Genomic DNA, 20490 nt, shown 5'->3' with positions numbered 1-20490 from the left:
CAATCAAATCATACTTCCGCTGAGCCAGAAATTTTTCAATGTCAAGGTGCCGGGGGATGGTATCGACAGACTTACGTCATTCTTTGTCCTCCATCAGGCCCAAGTAGCCACCCAGTGCGCCTCTAGCTGTGGGAACTGTCCCCATCCGTTTACCTGAGAATCGCAGAATCGGTTCCCAGATCGCAGAACTCTCCCGAGGGATTCGAGATCATCAATGCAAAGCCTCTTTCTCCTGCTTCTATTCTCGTATTCCCATGCACGTCGTTCCCCTGACAAGAAGCCGACTACGGTACAGACGCCCCAAGACGATGTCCAACTGGCCCTTTCGAGTGTGGTCCGCCGGCGGCTGAACGAAGCGGCTGCGACAAAAAAATTCAACGTTTTGCCAGCTCGGGGCTATGACGCACGGGATGCATGCCATCCCCGCAGAAATTGCTTCCACGCCTTGCATCAATACGTCTAGTGGCTTTTGTCTAGCGCGACAGGGACACACGACCCTAGCGAAGATGGACCCAGGCACGCGCAACTAACTTACAATATGTATGTACGAGCACGAGGTCAACCAGAGGCAATTGTCTCCCTGGCGGCTCTAGAGGTCGTTCGTAGGGTTGCAATCAATTCATCAACCACAAAATGGTGCGACGCATTCGGGAAGCAGCTCGAGCGGCGCGCCCAATTCGACACAGGGCTGGACGATGGACACGTTGTCGTCATCAGGTCATATCGGCCAAAATACCCGAACTGACCGACCGAATAGGTAGGTGCTCCGTAGCGGCCCTCATTATTGAGCCCGTCAGGGGGCCTTTCGACCAATCACAATTGCGGGCTTTCGGTCGAGGCCCACCCACAAGGAACGTCTAAATCGAACCGCGATGCCTGCTCTCTATTTTTCCCAGGGTCCATGGTGAATACTGAGCAGATGAGCGTGTGCTGCTCGCGAAAACTCTGATGTGACTTCGAAGACCATCTTTGCTATGTAGACACAGGTGGCCTGGGTGGTATTCCATGCCCATAATACATAGGCAGGTAACTTTCGCTTAGAGACATAGGAACGGATATACAGACCTTGTATCGCAACTTGACGAGATTAGTGCTTAGTCCGTGAGGTCCAGTCAGTTTCCTCCCGAATATGTCGGTACGAACAAAGCAAAATTGGCTTGGGGTTATGGATATAATATACTTCCTTGACCAGTACTAAATATCGAGATAGACATATCAAGTTAGCTCGTATTGGCAAATCGCCGAATAGCTGCTACAGTACACCGTCTTTATAGGTTGCTTTGGTCAGCCTTGCCCAGCCTGAATCCATGGCGAGGCGCATGTAGCCTTACGCTTCCCGCCGTCCCTTGCGTCTCTATCACAATCTGCTTCGATGTCAGGGCCACCAGTTTCCCAACGTCTTTGTGCGAAGACCCAGAGTCCGTCGGCCAGACCCTGACAGTATCCCCCTTTCTGAACCCATTGGCCGTGGCGTAGAGTTCGCTGGCGTCCACCTGCTCGTCGTGCTCCGCAAAGTCGGATCCAACGACTGCCTTCGCCGCCTCGTCCCCCTTGAGCGTGGTCGGCTTGCCGACTTCGCCCAGCCGAGCCTCTACAGCTTTCGAGAACCTCTTGATCCAGGCGAAAACCTTTGGGAACTTCGCCGGCCCAATCGCATCCGCCGGCAGCGCCCCAGGCATCGTTGTAAGCCAGTGGAACGGCCAGACTGCCTCGATATCACCCAGGCTCGGCCCGGACGTCTTCAGGATCCACTCCCGCCCGTCCGCCAGCAGCGTGCTCTCGAGCAGCGCCACCGCGTCGCGGATCTCGCTCAGCGACTCTGGTCTCCTGGCCTGCAGGGCTTTCGGCGAGAAAGGCGAGGGGCCGCCAGGCGGCGCGCCTGTGAGCTCGGCCCGGTCCTTGACGAACCTGGGGTCCTTGAACACGGGCAGATCGGGGGGCATGAGAGAGGCAGCCCGCATGAAGATGCCGCCGTCGATGATGAAGTGAGAGAGCAGACGCTCCAGCGCAGCGCCGTCGCCGCTCGACGCCGAGATCGACGGATGCTCCGAGCTGGGAGGGTAGAGCTCCTCGAGCTTCTGCAGGATCAGCCGCGTGTCCGCGTAGACATCGCGCCCGATGCTCATCAGCGGGATGCGCCGGTACGATATCCCCAGGGCCGCGAGGTCAGGCCGAGGGAGGACCGGGGGTTGCATCTGGCAAGACATGTTAGCACCGGAATGTGACAGAGGTATAGTATCTCCGCTTCATGTTACTTACGCATTGCGAGTAGGGGATGTTACGTAGGGTGAGATACCAGACTATGCGGCGCGCGTAAGGTGAGAACACATAGTGGTAGAGAATGATAGGCAGATTGGACGATGCCATGGTTGAAAACAATACGTTCCTGGAAACAGGGCTTCTTGTCTTGGTGACAGCGCTCTGAGATTGATAAATTAGCATTCTAACAGATGAATCGGTGCTGTCACGCCATAGTATGCTCTGGCTGACATGTGAACCTACCAGTCGAGAAATGACTGTTTCACACGGGTAATAAGATTAACCTTGCTCCTTTGGCCGATCCTGAATGAAATCACTGTTGCTACGTGTTGTCCAGTATATACAAATCGCACCTTGAAAAAACGTCCAAACCACGAGAGACGTGATGTAGTACCCCAATCGAAGTTAAACATTCATAATCTGCGGAGCACCACAACCAACCTCGGCACATCCAAAAACGGTTGTAGCGCACACCACTACGGCAATCAGTGAACCCCTGAGGACAAACCCCACGTTTCCCCAGGCTGGTTGCAGAGGGGACGCTAGCCTAAAGACTACTGGCATAAATTACTTGCTCGTTATAATAATGTATAACTAGCTGTGTAGCCCATACATCTCGAGGTCTTGTGTTAAATAAGACTTCCATTTCCAATTAAATTGTTGCCGCAGCAAGTTATGATCTAAATTGAAATGCCTTGGACGCCAGAAGAAAGCCCTTAGGGACAATGTCCCCTGGTTTGGCTTGGCTACAACCTACCGGTCACAACACTAGAAGAATAGCAGAAGGTAATCTTAATAATGTAGTTTTCTCACCTGGGCAGATTCTGCAGATTTGAAGAATAACTACAATAAATCGTGAACGATGTAAATGTCGCATCATTCCGCGACCCGCCCGTGCGCTGGATTGAGGTCGGGATGAACGGAAGGTTCATGTCAAGAAAGATATTCCTCCGCCAGCCGCCTGATACGTGATCCACTTCAAGACAGTTGAGAGTTGGAATACCAATGTTCGATCGGTAGGCACCTTTAGTCGGATTTGCTCCCAGCCTCATTTGGTCATACCAGGGGATAACTACTGAGGCCCGTAAGGATCGCAACTTCTGTCACCACACTAATGCGAGAATAGCAGGGTTAATGAAGAGAAAATGCTTACTGCTCTGAACTCCTATAGACACTTTTTGCGCCAGAAAAGGGTTCGTGCCGTCTTCACCGTCCAGGCGCAGTCTAATAGAGACTCATGTGAGGTGTACTTATGCTATTCTATTCTATGGCACCCCGATCGCAGTGAGGGCACTGCGTCAACGAGCACAGTAATATCCATGCTCAATAAGGTATCTTTGCGTTACTTTGAAGCTTATATAAAGAATACAGTGGGAAAGTGTTGGAGAATCCATCTACAAACTCCTACCCTGAACCTGTTGATATAGTGGTAATATCAACCCTAGGCTTCCCGTTGCTGTCTGTACCTATATCATCTCATCTTTGCACCGTCGTTGCTGGATCTCCTGATATGACAAACTGACAGTCGTTCAGGCTGGTTTCGCTTCTGACTAACTACTCCCTCTTCACTTGAATCGATGGTATAATCTTTGATAGACTGGTATCTGGCGAGCTGTCATTGTCCGGATTTTGCGCAAGTCGTATACTATCTTGCGCATTTGTCACTTTGTGACCCGGTCCATATTTCTACAGTGAGACGACCTTCGAGTCAAACAATAGTTGACAGTTAAACAACTTTGCTAACGATAACCCGAGAGCTGGTAGTAATGCGACGGCGCCAGACACGAGTCGGCTTGCCGCATAGTTATTGAATGTCTGCGTAATTTTCGAATTTCGCGTCTGAGTACAAAGCGAAGGTGTCTCAGAGCCCAGTTCGAATCAATATAGGGCTTGACACTCCGTCCTGGCTTGGGATTCGTCATCCAAAGGTCGTGAGACGATGGTCTGGAAATAAGAGCGGCACGACTAATGAACACGGACTATGACACACTCTTCAACGCCGCAGTCGTGAGGATTCATTGTGCTCCTGCTCGCGTGTACAACAAGTCTGAGGTGTTGAGGCCGGATTTACACAGCTACACTGTATTTGACAAATGCGCGGTGGTCCTTGAAACGTGCTATGCATTGAGCTGATCTGAGAATGGTGGAAATGAAGGGTCAAGGTAGGTGATATGACAACTTGAATTGGAGAAGTCGTGTACTTCGTACAGCCTATACCACACATGAAAACCCATTGGCTCTCTCGGCTACATGAAGGGCCCGAAAAGTAGCATCCGTCCAGCGAATGAAGTTATTCAACCGCGGGGAGAGATGAGTAGCATCTGCATATAAAGTAGATAAACTTTCGTCTCCTGCGCAAGATCAGCCATAATGCAAGATCCGCAAGAGCCTTGTATCTCGCCTTAAGTGCAGTGCAGCTACCCTCCATACCTACTTGGGTAATGAATGGTCTGTAGGGCTAGGTGACATGGCCTGATGTGGAGAACCGGGACCGAGACAAAGATTTAAGGTAAAAGTCAAAATGTCGAAGACGCATAACCTTAACCCAGCCGCGACGACCATGGCAAACTGACAATCTCCCGACGTCGTCAGCAATTGCTCCGACCGACCGTGTCCAGTGATGCCGTAGATGACGTTGATTCATCTGGATAACTTTCCAAGGGCACGAGTCTCTGCTGTCTCTAGATTCAAAGGCACACCCCAAGCCTATTACGTGCGAGTGCTGCATAGAGGGCCTGTACCTGCCTCCGACCTGCGCATTCCGTGAAGCAATAGCACGAAGCTGCATATTGAGGATGCGCACCATGCTGCTCAACCACTTGCAGTCACCAAGTCCATGGTTTCGTATCTGCAGGTACAGATTGGGCGTCTGCAATGCAAGATCTGGGTGCTTAGCCGGTGCATTCGCAAGCCGCTCTGGTACGATGGATTCGTCAGTCCCGCCCTGGGAGAGCTCAGGTAATTGCGCTTCGTTGCTCAACCTGTGGTTGCTCATCTTGAAACGGACGAGTATGGAGGATTATCCTTATATTTGCTCCTTCGGAAGAGCCGTAGGGGTTTTTTTTGGGAGGCATGTCTCACAGATCAGACCAGTTGCTTTCACCCGCAGAGCACGGAGTTAAAATTACATATTCTCCAGGCCTTGGCAGACCACGTTGAGATTTGAGCGTAACTGAGATCTGTAACACAGGAGACCAAGCCTCATGTCAAAGGAACCAAGGAAAGGTTCGTCTGTCTAGTGGCGCCTGCTTCCCAAAGCCGTTGGACTTCTGGTTTGCTCTTTAGTGGCATTGGCCGAGACACACAGGTATCCATGTCCACACACCAGACATCAGCCTTCCTAGCGTTGTCCGAGCTTACGGCTCCTGGTAAGTAGCACTGGACAGTTAAGCTCAAGGGACCTTCCTAGGGATATCCACGACACCAGAGCACGTTCCTTACCCATCTTGGCAGATCATAACCGTAGCTGTGGTGACTTTGAAGGGTTCTGATGGTGCGTCAGCTAACCTTGTCGCTCCTCTAGTGATGACCTGCGCCATGGAGCATTGTAGGCAAAGGCGGTAGTAGCAGAGTTGAGTGCGTAAGACGACCCCCTTAAGGTTTTCCGCGCGGAGGTTGATGCTCTGGCAGCCATGCTGTCGTTTGTGTGCCATAGTGAGTTCGGTCGCCACAAACTGACTATAAGTCTTGGAGAGCACTCCGCCCCGTTCGAGTTTTCTGTTCCTCATCACCACGACACAATCAACCAAGACAGGTCTTCACAGCAACCGGTCCTTTTCGACAAAATCATTCTTTTCACCAAGACTTGCTTTCTTTTGACGAAGAACGAACTCGCAAATCCAGCAAAATGAAGACCTTCATTCCTCTCGCTCTTGCCGCCGCCGTTTCTGCCCAGACCTTCACAAACTCGCAGTTCACGAACAGCGCCTCGGTTACGAACGTAAGATATGCACTTTTGGGAAGCAAACTATGGCCTTATCGACTGACAAATACTATCTAGTGCGTTGTCAACGCTGGCGGAAACACCTTCACACTAGGCACCGACCAGGGATGCACTGCTACTAGCACTTCTGCGAGCGCGTCCGCCTCCGGAAGCAGTGGCTCCGGGTCCGGGTCCGGGTCCGGGTCAGGCTCTGGCTCTGGTTCTGCCAGCGTCTCCGGCTCCGCAAAGGGCGGATCTGCTGCAGCGGCGACGGGCTCCGCCACTGGTTCAGCAGCAGGCGGCAAGGGGGCCTCGTCGTTCACCTCGGGCGGCACCTACACCATCACCGGCGCCTCGTACACAAGCACCTACGTTGCCACCGGCAGCAACTACGGCTTCGGTAGCGGCTCTGGGAGCTCGACCTTGAGCACCGCCGTCGGAAGCGGCGGCTCCGGCTCCGGCAGCGGTGCAGGCGCCTCGTACAATGGTACCTACACCAGCGGCGCCACTGGCAGTGCCGGTGGCTCGGCCAGCGCGAGCGCCAGCGCCAGCAAGTCTGCGGGTAACAGTGGTGCCTCGGGCTCTGCAGGAGCTCAAGGCACATCCGAGTCGTCGGTGCCGTCCACTGGCGGTGCTGCCGTGAAGAGCGCGAGCGGAGTCCTAGCAATCCTGGGTGCCGCTGCTGCCTACTTCCTATAAACCTCGACCACGATAGAATGGGAAATTTCGGCTTTTGGCTCTTCCGGGCCGCTTCATGACACGACGGTGAATCACTGAGCATCAACATGACTCAGCCGGTGGTGGGTTGCTTAGCTTCCAGGAGGGATGGATAATGGTGTAATACCTTGGAGGCTGCACATGGGATATTGGAGGATAGGATGGCGTTGTGGGATTATGACCTCATGTACATGACATGTTTTATACATATATAAATATCAGCTCATTCGTTTGTTTTACAATGTTGCATGAGTGCCCAGTGCTGTTTACCGCTTATCAAGACCATGAAGCCCATCGAGATGCATACTGGAGGGTATACTCATCGATAAGCCTCGCAATTGCTCGTCAGACCATATGTCTTGCACACTTACACCAATTATTGTTAATACTCGTGCCGTTGTGCAGAAAAGCACTGAAAAATTTGCCCGTTCCGGGAGTTTGTGCCGCATACTTAACCCACTAATCCATGCAGGGGTCTCCTTTCCAGAACATTACCTGTTCGGGTAGCTTGTCTGGCACTTCATTGGCGCAAAGCAAGTTGAGCTTTGTGAGAATGACTGTAAGCTGATGTTGAATACTTCACTGTTTCGCCCACAAAGTGAGGAACAAAAGACCCATTCGAATGTGGATGCCCATGCGATAGGACCGTACACCGACTTACGTATGTTGGTCTGTTCGTGGGATCGGGTGTCGCTGACGTCGCTCAAGCACCAACTCCCAGCCACTCAATTACGAGCTTCTGCTGCCGCCCATTTCTAGCTCACGGAGAGCTTGGTCTGGCGCCGAGAAGCTTTCGTCTCGCATCCAGATCTTACAAGAACCTCAACGGTCCTGAACCTTTCGCTATTTAGCGCTCCAGAACTTCGGACCACCGATCATTGTCTCTATCTCCAGGTCGGTCGTTGGGCTTCACCGAGTCCCGACAACGCGAAGCCCAAGGGCGCAATTGCCCACCTTTGACGTGGCAGGCCCCAGTGTTGGCCGTGCCGAAAGGCTCATAGACCAGCTCTACCGTTGGATTGCAACCATCAGAAGCCGATCTTTCGTATGACCAATTGAATACTACTGTAGTTTGAGCCTCGCAGTCGATCCACGATGCAGCTCTCGCCGGGCTTATTGGGCCTCCCGGCGTCGCTGCTAATGCTGGTCGCAACGCAACTCCAAGCGCAGCAGCTACCGACCGCGATCAAGAAGATGTCCCTCGACGAAGGCGAGAAGATCATGCCTCACCACCTCGGATTTTCCCCCGAATACGCCGCCGCGCAATCCTCTCTGCTACCACGCGGACTGCTCACGCCGGAAGAAGAGCTGCTGCTCTCCACCAACTCGACCGCAACGCTAGCTTTCCGGCCGCCTTTCGGCATACATTTTGACGGAAGCTCACAAGAACTGCGGGACAATGGGCCGCTATGGCGGCGCGCGAAGGAGGCCCTACATCGCTTACAAGGCCGAGAGTGGTCATGCCCGACGAATACAAACAGCTGCGAGTCCATAGGGAAGCCCGACTACTGCTGCGCGACGGGCGAGACGTGCTTCGAGGTGGAGAATGCGCCAGACGCCGGGAATGTGGGCTGCTGTCCGGAGGGACAGAACTGCGGCGGCAGCGTGGGCACATGTGGGACAGGGAATACGGCATGTCCGGCAAACGTAGGCGGCGGCTGCTGCATCCCGGGATTCAAATGTGCGCAGATTGGGTGCGTGGCTAGCTCGGTCTCGGTCATTACCATGACCACGACATCATCAAGTGTGATAACAGGTCCATCGGCGACAACGATCGTGGTGACCACAGTAGTGACCGTGAGCCCCTCTGTGCAAACGACGACGAGCACGGCGGTGGCGACCACGACCGCTGGCACCTTGACAGCCACGAGCACGGCAACCGGGACTGGTACGGGCACAGAGACCGGATTGCCGCCGTTTCGGCCGACGAGCGGATCTGACACGACGAGCACCGCGACGGGCGATTACTGTCCGACAGGTTTCTACGCCTGCCTGGCCCGGGCGGGGTCCGGCTGCTGTCGCACGGGACGGGACTGCATCACGACGTCGTGCCCTCCGGTCTCGTCGACGACGATTACGTCCAACGGCGTGACACTGGTTGTACCGGCCACGGAGGTACCCAGCTCAGACGCGGGGCCAACGTCGACATGCGCGGGTGGCTGGTATCTGTGTGGAACCGACGCAGGCCCGATCGCAGGCTGCTGCCCGAGCGGATATGCGTGCGGGACAGCGAGCTGTACACTCAGCACCAGCACGGCCACCGCGACAGTGCAGAAGGAGTTCCCGAGTGCGGGCTGTGGGCGAGGGTCCCTGCTGGGTAGCTGGGAAATGGTGGCCGCCATGGTTCTCGGCTATCTCCTGCTGGGCGTCATGATATAGAAGTGGACATGCCAATGTGAAATGCGTATGATATACGGGTGGGTGAGAACTGCATATGGAAATGGTTGGAAATCATTTGCTGGGTACTGCATCGTTAGAAGGCGTCATGGTGATACTTCAGGGAGCCAATAGCATACATTAGATCTGATTGAAACAACGATGAAATATCTACACGGACGTTTGCTCCTATAACTATTCCCGGTGGCCCCGTGATATGTAGCTGACCGTCTACTCAGAAATGGTATCCACCTAGAAATATAGGTAGTCCGAGAAGGTGTGATTATCTAAGGTACCTAGGTCCCTATGTAGCTCTGTTGGCAACAAGACTTCCTCGGTAAGTATATCTGCGGTAGGAATCGTCACGCTCTTAGGGTCGTGCCTTCCTCAAGCAAAGGCGTCTGTCTACCTAGAAGGAGGGGCCCGTTACCTTCCGGTGCAAGGAGAAGGTTTCCGAGGACTGCAAACTGCAACACCAACTTCCAAGTGGAACTCGAGCGGCTTATCATCCAAACTCCCAAGCCTACGCCCGACGTCTTCCCTCCTACCCTGTCTGGTTTTTTCTGTCGAACCTCCTCAGCACCGGGACACCTCTTGCACCGCGAGTCAACTGGGATGCAACTTTCCCCTCTAGGCATTCTGGATGCACTGAGAACTGCCCAAGATGTTGTCACCCAAGCAGGACAAGCAGATGTCTGACGCCTCCCCAAACCGCATGTTACGAACACAGAAATCATTCAAGCAGCGCTTCAACTTTGACGACGACGCAGAAACGGTGCAGAAGGCCCAACGAGATCGTTCGCGCTCACCCGCTCGCCGGAATCACACACATTTTGCGCCCTTCAATCCATTTAGAACGTCTCGTCCAGACAATGAGGGGCCATATGGCGCCGACAATCGCGTTCGACGCCGCCACCAACGCTCCAGTTCTCCTGACCCACCGCCGGTGATACATGATCTTCAACGTAAGTCCTCGTGGAGGAGGTTCTCGCCTAGCACTGCCGATGAGGCGTGTCTATCTCATGAATTACCAGTTCAAATCTTGGAACAAGCCAGCAGAGCACGGCGCTAATGTAAAGCTCAGGCGACTACTCCAAGCTACGTATCGCCCTGCACTCCAACGCAATGAACCAGCTCGAGGCAGTTCAAACGGAGCTAACCACTGAGGTTGTTGCGGAGATTAAGACCAACCAGCTTGCAATTGCGCGGCTTTCCGCTTCGTATGGTGAACTGGTCTCACCGGTTCGGGAGGCCAAGGCGAACCACATCGTCTTGTCGCCAGGAGGTCGAGAACGCAGCGAGGTTGTCGACATGTCTGTCGCGGTATCTGAGTTCGAGGCCCATGTAGCTACTGCAGAGACCGAGCTCGAGCGACTTTGGGCGGACTAGGAGACCGCTCATCTTGAGATCGAGGGCATTAGAAAGGAGCTGGTCGGTCCATTGCCACATGTTGACCGTCCCGGAGAAACGACTGAGGTGGATGGCCCTGCCGAGGCTCTCAAACTTCTGGACCAGGAGCACAGTGCTGCTGTGGACGAGTTGAGTGAGGATATGGAGGCTCTTCAGGCTGAAAGGGTTGGTGAATACAAGCGCTACGAAAAGGTAGGGACTGCCATTACTACTCATCGTTGCTTGGGGAAGAAATCGTCTGGCGAAAGTACTAACGCAGGAGCAGGAGTTTCTCAGGAGGATTGAACACGAGGCCAGGAAGATTGTAAATCCATTCTTGCCCCCTGGGTTGTAAAACACCTCGGAGAGCACCACTGTTGGTGTGTTATCACTGCTAGCTGGGAGCTCGAATACTCATTTTTGTGCCTGAGTTGTTTTGTGTTGGCTTGACAATCATCAATGACGGGATAATTACTAGGAGGGTTCACAGTCTATGGGTCAATTTTGAGGAGTTGCACAGTGGGTTTTCACTGAAAACTCAAGAGTACGGATCAGTCATATCTAGGACTTGCAGTTTCGGGACCTTTGCCAGCATGGCTTGATATCGCCTCATGAGGGCCTCGACACAGTGGGAACAGTGCACCTGTCAGTGTAAGCTTGACTGCAATTAAATATGACCCTGTACGAGTTGAATCTCGAGCCTCCTAGACAGGCAGGGGCTGAAAGAGCATTCGACTAAATTGTGCTAAATGGTTGTCCTTGACTTGCAATCATTGCACTATTGGGTGGCTGCAGTAAAGTTCAAAGTGTCTATCATTCGCTGCGTACCATCATTCTCGCTAAGCTACACAACGGCAGGTTTCTATGGATCGGAAGCCCAACCTTAGGACTTCCCGCTCGATCTGCGCGACCACTGCGACCATTGTCGCACGGCTCCAAGAGTCACCGGGCTCACCCTTTGAACTCCCCGTCTAGTTCTCCCTGTAGCAATGCAACGAACGCCATAAAACGCCTGTGTAATGTGTCTCGAGGTGTGCGAGACCATCGCATTCTCGTCAACCCGACTTCCTGCGACCTATGGAGGTCATGATCGGAGGAGTGAAAACCCAATCATAATTCGAGGTGGACGACCACAGATGATGCGTGTCGTCCCACACACCGCAAACCCCAACTCGACTTTTCGGTAATGCAAGCTCAACTTTTTCTTACCAAGCGCAGCTCGTGACTTCTTTTGTTTGTGTCCGCACACACGACTACCCGTTCTGCTGTGACCGTCACTTCCTTTGGGAGACTGTCGCCCTCTAGCAATCGATCTGGGTCCGATTGTTTACTGCTCCTCCGGCACGACGACGGCCCACGGGTGGTCCTCGCGGCCGTACATGATGTCCTTGAGCCAGGTCTTGACCTTGGTGGTCAGCTCGCCGCCGTCGTTCTTCTTGCCCATGGGGATGGCAACGTCCTTTCCGCGGTGGTGGATCAGGGAGATGGGACAGACAAAGTACTGCAGATACATTCATTAGCACATGGACGGTTTTCTTGATCAAGTATACAAAGTCTTCCGAGGATTATGGGGGTTGGTGAGCAAGTGACTGGGTGTGACGTACCGCGGTACCACTGGCAAACGACTCGACAATGCGGCCCTCCTCGTGCGCCTCGATCACCTCATCGATGGTGTACTGCCTTTCGACAACCTCGACCTCGTCGGCGCATCTCTCGCGCACGAGCTGCAGCACGCTGCGGCGCGTGACACCGTCAAGGATGATCTTGTCGCCCAGCGGGGCCGTGACGAGCTCGGTGCGGCCCGTCTCCTTGTTCTTCCACACGACGAAGAAGTTGCTGGCGCCGGCCTCGGTGCAGAAGCCCTGCTCGCCGTACAGCCAGAGGATCTGGCCGAAGCCACGAGCGCGCGCCTCCGAGGTGGCCAGAAGCGAGGGGCCGTAGTTGGCGCCGACCTTGGCGTAGCCGAAACCGCCGGCCCAGGCGCGAACCATGTCCGCGGGGCTGGTGTGCAGCTTCATGCCGCCGGGGGGCGAGTCCATCTCGGCCATGTAGCTGGCGATGATGAACATCATGGCCTCGGCCGGGGCCTGGACGCCGAGCTGGGACTGTGTGCCGATGAGCGTGGGACGCAGGTAGATGAAGGATCCTGGGCGCTCGCGAGGCAGCCACTTGGGGCCGTCGACAGCCATGAAGGCGCTGATGAGCTTCTCGACCTCGCCCGGCGGGAAGGAGGGCAGCGAGATGCGGACCGACGACATGAGCAGACGCTGGGCGTTGCAGTCGGGGCGGAACAGACGCAGCTTGCCATCGTAGCCGCGGTAGGCCTTCAGACCCTCGAAGCACTCGGTGGCGTAGTGCAGGACGGAAGCAGTGGGCATGATGGAGAAGGGCCCGTAGGGCTTGAGTTCGGGGGTTGCCCAGCCATTCTTCTGAGACCAGGTGGCAGTGAGCATGTGATCCGTACAGATGGATGAGTTCTCGAAGCTAATGACACCGGCCGCCGGCACCTTTTGCGGCGACTTGGTGAAAGTGTATGTCAGCTTGGAGGCGTCTAATTCCTGGTAAGTGGCCTTGTGGCCATTTGTAGCGCCGTTCTCCTCCATCTTGTGCTCAATGGCAGTGGCAGTGAGGTCGACATCGGAAGCGTTGGCCTGGCCATTCATGGGAACAGCGGAGGGTGCCATCGTTTGTGTTGGTCGTTGTGATGGGACAGCTGTTTGTGATGTGGAGGGTTGGAATGTAGTTCGACTACACCAGAGCTTATGGGGGAATTTTGCTCTGAGATGGGACCTGAGACAAACAACAAATAGAGTTGCAACGGCTTAAACTACCTCGAGGGTCACAATGTAACAAGAATCGGCTACGAGAGGACAATGGAAGTGGAAGGCGTGTGTCACCAAAGCCGGGCGGAAAGTATAACGGAGGGACTGTGACGGCAAAAGGGTAGAAGTCACGGGCGTGCTCTAATAAGTGGCAGATGCAGCAACTCAATGGGGACAATTCAAGTGACTCATTGACCAATTGAATCCGACCCAGGACCAGGCAAAGCTCGGGTCTCAGATAAAAAAGAATCAAGAGACGTCTCCGTGCATGCATAGTCGGTGCACGACGCCCCCGTATGCAGAATCTGCTGGACGGATCCCTGGAAGACTTCCTCAAGCGGCGAAGCATGGCCGGCCGTGGCCTATCAGGTGCGCCCATCCAGCGTCTCGGACCCAGATCCTTGGGAGCCGTTGCCCCAGCCTGGACCCGTGGACAGAGGGGGGTTCGCTGTCAGGGTGGATCCCCGTCTTCGGTCCTCCTGGTTATCAGGACGGCTGGGCCGGGGGGCAAGGGCGCACAGGACAGAGCTGGGCGGCGCGCGGGCTTTGGTGGGCTCGAGCACACTAGACATCTCGGCTTCAAGCGGACGCACCTCGATGTCAAGCCCGAAACGTCGAGGTCAGGTGGGCGAGCCTCTGCCGGCTACATGTGGGTCAGGAGTTGGAAAAACCTTGACTGTCGACGGCGTCGTGGAGAAGCAGCAACGCCTTCCCACGCCCTGCGGCCCCTGTCAGGAACGGCCTCACCTGGGGTTCGGTGCCATGCGTCAAAGCACGTCGCTGATAGGTATCCGTTGATTGGTATGTAGGGGGCCGGGTGAGCATCCGAGATCGCTGCCACGACGCCCTTCTGTATGCGCGTCCTCGCCAATGGCTTTGGCTGGGTAGCCAGCGCGCACACGTTTTGAGGTCCTACTGTAGGCTGCTGGCTCTTAGCTTACTACTGTACTATTAGGGCGACTCCGCCGAGCCTGGGTCCGTGGAACTCTCCCGGTCAGGAGCGGCGATTGTCGTTCGGGGCGGAATTGGAGAAGACGCCAAATAAGCCGAGGATATGCGGCTCTTTCCACCTGCCCCAATCGACAGGAGCCGCATGACGATATGGTCACGGTCTTTGGCCGTATCCGTTTCTTATCAGACTCGGTCAGCTTGATTGTGAATGGCTACCTAGGTGCTGCAAAATCGCCTAGCTACAGGAGATATATAACCTGCGTCGTGGGATGCAGCAGATGGGAGGACATGGAGGCCATGGAGGGGTACCTGCACTGCTGCTTTCCTCTTCTGCCGGCCTTGCCGACGTTGCCAATCTAGATCTCTTCATCCAAGATCTCGATTTGCGCAGGATGCTACGACGTCCACAGCCTAGTGGACGCCTCTTCGGTGCCTTGTACCTTCTCTTCTATATTCTCCCATATGGGTTCCCAGTTCGCGATGTTGTACTCTCCCCGCGCGGTATGAGGTGGGGCCGCTACCGATGATGCTTATCGACGAAAGGCACAGCCCTCGGGGCATTGCCACAGCCAACGTTGGCTATGGCGATATCTTTCAGCTCCCGTGACAGTAGCATCTCATGTAAACCGTTCGGGTTCTGACGGCGAATACCTTAATCGGCGCCGTTGATTGATGTGTGGGAGTCCCAACAAGAGAACAGCCACAACGCGATTGTTGAAGCAAGTTTTGCAATTCGGTCAGTCCTGAGGGCCAGCCGCCACTGAATGACGGCTCGTTTGGTACGCTGTGGATGGATTGCCGGAACCGTGATCCTTGTGTCGACCTATAAGCTGCCTGAGTTGAGCGTATTATAAAATCAGCCCCTGCCACTGCAACCAGGTTCGGCCAGTTGCATGTAATTTGTGAACCACTGTCCATTTGAACTCGCTCTTGCTGAGGAAAGCCAATCCACCAAATGTGGCTTGGCATTTGTGACAAGCACTGTACTTCCATTTTGGACGACAATGGCAAGCCTACTTCGTGCTCCTTCAGCTTGCTCCAATGGGCCATCTTGTAGGGAGGGAAACCACATCATGACATCCTTTTCAACGGCGTAGGTGGTCTTGGAAGTGGCAGTGACAGTTACGCGCAGAGTGTGCAGGTGATTGTGGCACACAGCGACATCGAAACTTGAGGCGAAGTCTGTTGAATTGCCGGCTGTGGCTAAAGCTGGAGGCTGCCAGATGGGGCCCGACTTGGGCCTCCTCGTAGGTGTGCCGACGAGTTTTTGAAGAGACTCTGCCATATGTATGCCTCGCTGAGCAGCAGCTCAATGTCTTTCTCAGTCCAGTCGCGGGTCGGCAAAGCTTGAAGAAACATCATGATTTCCTGAAAGTCCATCTTCAAGAGCTTAGAAGACCACTTGACAAGAAACGCGGCGCATACATAGAGGTGGAACTCAGAGAAGCCCTGCTCCTCTGCCTAAAAGGCGATCAGCACATTTTCATTCTGCAAATGCGGTCAAGTGACATACCAGGTACGTATCCCACATTCGGATGGTGTTGTTGACGCTGATCTCTCGCATCAAGAGGCAGTTCATCCACCTGAAGCTAAACTGAATGAACTCGACATGTTCATTCTCAAGGTGTTTAGCTAGGTCCGAATCGATCCTGGCCGTGAGATCGCGCAGAGCAGCCACCTGCCGCTGAATTCCTGGCTGTGCAACGATGTAGTGATCCTGGATGCCGTCCAGAAGCTTGGTAAGGCACCAGAATGAGTCAGCTTCTACTGCATCCAGGACGGTCCTGGGAAGCTGCCCAGGGTCCATGCCGCTCTCTATGTTACTATCGGTGATGTAGGTGCCCAGGAAGACTTGCCAGAAGGGAGAGACCAAGTCATTGATACCTTGAACATATCCACTGGCTGGGTGGCGAATGGCCCAAAGGTATAGGATACGTTCGAGCGATCGTTGGGTGGCTTCATAGCCATACAACTCAATGTGAGGGTTGGTCCGGGGGACGTCAATACTGATCTGGTGCCAGATGGCTTCGTCCAGACCTCGAGACCGGCCCCCTGCAGCCGGTGCATTGCCGCTGCGTTCGAAGGCTTGCTTTACACCATCCAAATACTCCTTCCGCTTCCTTTCCAGGGTTGCGACTCGCCTCTCACTGCTCGTAGGTAGGTAGCTCAGCAGCAACTGCCATGTCATGGCGCGGACTTCTTCGGGCACGCCTCCCCACGCCAGTGCTCGAAGGTCGGGGAGCGAGATGTTAGTTGCCTGCAGTATCTTTTTGAACTTGTTAATCCTCGTGACACGTGAGTTACTGGCATCGACTTCCTTCGGGGTCGCATTGGCTGGAATGGCAGGGTGGTTGATGAGATGAAGAGCGTTGGCCGGATCTGAGCCGCAATTAGCAGCGTTCTTCCCCATGGCTCAGAAGAGCATACCTCTCAAGATGTCCTTGTACTGGGGCCGGAGTATTTTCCCTTCGCTTTTCTTGGGCATGGGATAAGCCGGCATGGGCCTCTCGATCGCTATGTCGGCACTATCTGAATAACGTCGAGAGGGGAGACCCAACGTTGGGTCGGAACCGCTCTTATCCTGATCCTGAGCAGCAGCCATGCGCCGTGTTTTCCTCTTCATGTTGGACAGGCTCGGCAATCCGAAGTCGTCGCCGTCGTCATCTTCGTATCCGTAAACGTCCTCGCCCTCGGGGTCGTCCGCATTCCAGTCCTGATTCGTGTTGGACAGGAAGCTGATGTAGGATTTAAGCGGTGGCGACGACGATCCGGTATGCTTCTGCGGCGGGGGAGAGCTGACATCGCTTGTCCGTGCTCGGTGGGAAGACGACGAGGGAGGTGTCCTGGGCCGCGACGAGCTGCCAGATACGTTGCTACGTCTAACATCAGTCTCGAGAATCTTGGGCGGGCTGGGGCCAAGGCTGAACGCACAGGGAGTCGAACTTGAGCATGTCGGCGTGCGAGTAGGAAGCGCCGACCACGAGATTCGGATCGCGGCTGGTCTTCTTGGGTGTGCCCTCGCGCTGAACCCTCCAGAAAGGCGAAGCCGACCTGTTTACTTGACTTTAGCGACCCATGTGCAGAGAACAAGGAAGAAGTGGGTGCGTACTCGGACCGGTCTGCGAGCGCGGCAATAATTCAGGTTAGCAGATGTTCAAAGGGCGCCACAGCGAGGTGAGAGTACAGGCGTCTGGAGAACGGTCTGGACGAGCGTTGAACACATACCAACTTGAACCATTTCCTGTGTACGTCATCAGTATCGTGAGCATGGCGGTCAAGTACGGACAGCTTTGAGAGGAGGCAGGGCGGCTTACCTGCTGGGGCGGCTTCTTGCCGCTGCCCGAGGAAGAGAACATGGTGAGCAGGGTGCTGGACAGATGTCTCGCAATTACATGATTGTTGTGAGGTCTCCCCGCCTGTTGAGCTGATGTCTGAGATCAGGACGGCGGCAGTCATGTACGGCCCACTTGCTGCCCCTAGGTCCAGCAGTGCGAGCTGCCCGTGGACCTTCCTACAGCGCCTTTAAGGCTTAGGTACCCAAGTTACCCGTGGACACCTGCAGGCACATGAGCCACCCGGACAGTTCGAGGCCAGGGGACCGGGACCCCGCTCAGGTAAAGGTAAAGTCGCGTAGCCAATTCAGACCACAAGCTCGCAGGGTGCTTGTTTAATGACTGCCTGTTGCAGAAGAACTCCAAAGGCTCTCAACGGGGGTCCTGTTTCGCAGATATGGCCAGGCTAACAGGTATCGTGAGAGGTCCTAGTATACCCAGAGGCGAACGCATCGTGGGAGTGCCGTGATCTGCCCATCAGCACCCATCCAGCGCCCCTTGGCCCCCCATCACAAAACCACCTGTGGCAGCGAAACACGCGGGTGGGGGAGCCAATTGGCACCCCTCCAGTCCGCTTCCAGTCACGTAGCTCGCTCACTGACAGCAGCCCCACGTACATGTCTTCTCGAGTGCCGTTTGCCGGGTTTCACAGTGAATCATCAGCCATTTGGCAAAGTGTCCTTTAAGAGATAAGTAGACGTAGAGCTGAGATTGCGGTGTCTCCGCTCTGCTTTTTCACACAGTTGCATCTTGGGGCAGGCAGCCTGCGGCGTTGGCCATTCAGTTTATCAATCTCCCTTTGACTACTTTCCTGTACATGCCCAGTAAGACGCGCCGACCTCCCGGCACCTCCTTGGGGCACAGACTTGCAGCTGGCCGTCCGCCTGTCCACCTGTCCACCTGTCCACCTGGGCAGCTTAATTTATTAGCTTCCTTAGGAGTGACCTCGGGAGCTCGTGGTCCTGGCTCACAAGGCTGGCGTCGTCCCCCTGTCCCCGGCTCCCCTCCCCAGTCCCCAGCCAACCAGCGACTGCCGACCGCCGACCAGCCGACCCAAGCAAGCTACCACAACACAATCTAACTTACTGCAGTTCACTGTGGCCACCTGCCTAGACACTGAATTAGTGCGCTCTAGCCAATCAGAGGCTGCGCCATTAGTCGAGCACAGGCCCTTCCAGCTTTCCCTCCCAGGTGGCATCCTGATTTAACTGGGACCTGAACCGAACCTGCCCAAAGCCAAAAAAGTCACTCCCCGCGACGACATCAGCCCAGCATTGTTTCTCCATTCTCGCCGACACCATCTCGCAACACAGCCTTTCTCTTCCCACACTAATCCACACAGCCTCATTTCTCGTTTGCGATTTTCAGCGCACCCGGGACGCGCTGAGCTTCGCAGATCTCCTCGCCGCCCGGACGTGTCCGAATAGCTCCGCGACTACCGACGAGTCGCGTCTTCATTGCAGCAACATCAACGCCGTCAGCAACCTCTGGCACAATGGCCGACGAGAACTTCGAGGATGATCTCTTCGCCGACCTGTGAGTCCTGACTACTCAATGCCAGCTCGTCACCGGACAGCAGATGGCGCTTGTGACTGCGCTTGGCTGCGGCTCCGCGATTCACCACATCATGCTGACCTGCTACAGCTACGACGATAATGATGCCTCGGCCGCTCCTGCCCCGCCGTCCGCGCCCGTAAAGGAGCAGCAGCCAGCCGCTGTAGACCCGTCGCCCGTCGCAGCCCCAGCCGACGGTCCGTCCGATGGTCACGCCGCATCCGCTGGTGACGAGAACGGTTACGGCGGAGACTACCACGAGAACGAGGAGGCCTACGACGATGACGATGACGTCGACTTCAACCTGGGCAACGGCTCGGCTCATGCTGCCGCCCCTGTCCACCAACAGGAGGAGGCCGAAACGCCTAGTTTCCACGCCGCAAGAGGTGGTCCCAGTGCCAAGGAGGATGGGTAAGTCTAGATTTTTCTACACTCTTTTGTCCATCATGTATTCTTGTGAAACGGTAGGTTTGCAGACCTATTTGGGTTATGGCCAGAACGCCTGAGTCAAGGCAACACGAGACACTGTGGTGCCGCGAGGATCGTGCTGCTTGGACGTGATGGTGGCCCAATGTCTATGAGTTCTGGGTGAGAGTTCGCTTCGGTACTGGAAGGGGTCCGCACATCGCAAGAAGGACTAGACTTGAGAGAGGCATGTCTACTAGCACTCTTCGCCTGGGAAGATGGTGTGGTGGATTCACCAGATGGTCCCATTATCAGCCGTAACCATGATCAACACGACTGGTCCGTATTCAAAGCAGTCCCTCGCAGGTGCAAGAGAAGGGAGCGCGCTCGAGGCAAAAGAAACCTCGTCGGTACAGCTGCCTGAATGAAACTTCAGGAGACAGGCATCGACCATAGTCAGTACAAAGCACTCTACTGCCCTCCATAGCCAATTCGTCAGAGATAGGCTCATATAAGCACCATGAGATGTCACTCCCTCTGGTGGCCGGCTGTACAAGATTGGCAGCGAATAGCGCTCGAGGCCAAGAAAGACCTAGCTTGACGATAGCAAGAAGACGAGACATGAAAAAATTCGACAACTTTTATGGCAATCACGTTAGCTGCACTAGCTTTTCACACTTGAAAACTGCTGTCTGTGGCTTGCTTGCCTGCCCGCGCTGCGCTACGCTGCGAACCATTCCTACTGGTTCACCCAGAGTCAACA

At 54.9% G+C, this 20490-nt stretch overlaps 8 protein-coding genes across 8 annotated transcripts; 5 read left to right on the top strand and 3 right to left on the bottom strand.

Moving 5' to 3' along the window:
- Window positions 1-1268: 1268 nt before the first annotated feature.
- Window positions 1269-2367, bottom strand: JN550_001878 (uncharacterized protein; the record flags this gene model as incomplete). Its single annotated transcript, XM_049313110.1, has 2 exons — window positions 1269-2195; window positions 2260-2367. 2 exons carry the CDS (start codon window positions 2365-2367, stop codon window positions 1269-1271), a joined length of 1035 nt encoding a protein of 344 aa, XP_049175939.1.
- A 3739-nt stretch (window positions 2368-6106) lies between these two features.
- On the top strand, window positions 6107-6880 carry JN550_001877 (uncharacterized protein; the record flags this gene model as incomplete). The annotated part of the gene is made up of 2 exons (XM_049313109.1): window positions 6107-6199; window positions 6260-6880. The coding sequence occupies 2 exons, from the start codon at window positions 6107-6109 to the stop codon at window positions 6878-6880; spliced, it is 714 nt and encodes a 237-aa protein (XP_049175938.1).
- Window positions 6881-7993: 1113 nt separating this feature from the next.
- JN550_001876 (uncharacterized protein) lies at window positions 7994-9277 on the top strand (the record flags this gene model as incomplete). The annotated part of the gene is made up of 1 exon (XM_049313108.1): window positions 7994-9277. The coding sequence occupies one exon, from the start codon at window positions 7994-7996 to the stop codon at window positions 9275-9277; it is 1284 nt and encodes a 427-aa protein (XP_049175937.1).
- Window positions 9278-9938: 661 nt separating this feature from the next.
- Window positions 9939-11018, top strand: JN550_001875 (uncharacterized protein; the record flags this gene model as incomplete). The annotated part of the gene is made up of 4 exons (XM_049313107.1): window positions 9939-10239; window positions 10359-10597; window positions 10664-10876; window positions 10950-11018. 4 exons carry the CDS (start codon window positions 9939-9941, stop codon window positions 11016-11018), a joined length of 822 nt encoding a protein of 273 aa, XP_049175936.1.
- A 972-nt stretch (window positions 11019-11990) lies between these two features.
- On the bottom strand, window positions 11991-13347 carry JN550_001874 (uncharacterized protein; the record flags this gene model as incomplete). Its single annotated transcript, XM_049313106.1, has 2 exons — window positions 11991-12164; window positions 12268-13347. The coding sequence occupies 2 exons, from the start codon at window positions 13345-13347 to the stop codon at window positions 11991-11993; spliced, it is 1254 nt and encodes a 417-aa protein (XP_049175935.1).
- Window positions 13348-13781: 434 nt separating this feature from the next.
- Window positions 13782-14294, top strand: JN550_001873 (uncharacterized protein; the record flags this gene model as incomplete). The annotated part of the gene is made up of 1 exon (XM_049313105.1): window positions 13782-14294. The coding sequence occupies one exon, from the start codon at window positions 13782-13784 to the stop codon at window positions 14292-14294; it is 513 nt and encodes a 170-aa protein (XP_049175934.1).
- A 1345-nt stretch (window positions 14295-15639) lies between these two features.
- On the bottom strand, window positions 15640-17792 carry JN550_001872 (uncharacterized protein; the record flags this gene model as incomplete). Its single annotated transcript, XM_049313104.1, has 7 exons — window positions 15640-15897; window positions 15950-16815; window positions 16864-17309; window positions 17368-17487; window positions 17546-17555; window positions 17662-17677; window positions 17751-17792. The coding sequence occupies 7 exons, from the start codon at window positions 17790-17792 to the stop codon at window positions 15640-15642; spliced, it is 1758 nt and encodes a 585-aa protein (XP_049175933.1).
- A 1471-nt stretch (window positions 17793-19263) lies between these two features.
- Window positions 19264-19914, top strand: JN550_001871 (uncharacterized protein; the record flags this gene model as incomplete). Its single annotated transcript, XM_049313103.1, has 3 exons — window positions 19264-19304; window positions 19413-19733; window positions 19791-19914. 3 exons carry the CDS (start codon window positions 19264-19266, stop codon window positions 19912-19914), a joined length of 486 nt encoding a protein of 161 aa, XP_049175932.1.
- Window positions 19915-20490: the final 576 nt, after the last annotated feature.

This window comes from Neoarthrinium moseri (genome assembly GCF_022829205.1).
Source record: "Neoarthrinium moseri strain CBS 164.80 chromosome Unknown scaffold4_Wmoseri_CBS_16480, whole genome shotgun sequence".
In the NCBI taxonomy this organism is placed as follows: Eukaryota; Fungi; Ascomycota; class Sordariomycetes; order Amphisphaeriales; family Apiosporaceae; genus Neoarthrinium; species Neoarthrinium moseri.
This window is presented reverse-complemented; position numbering and strand designations above follow the sequence as displayed.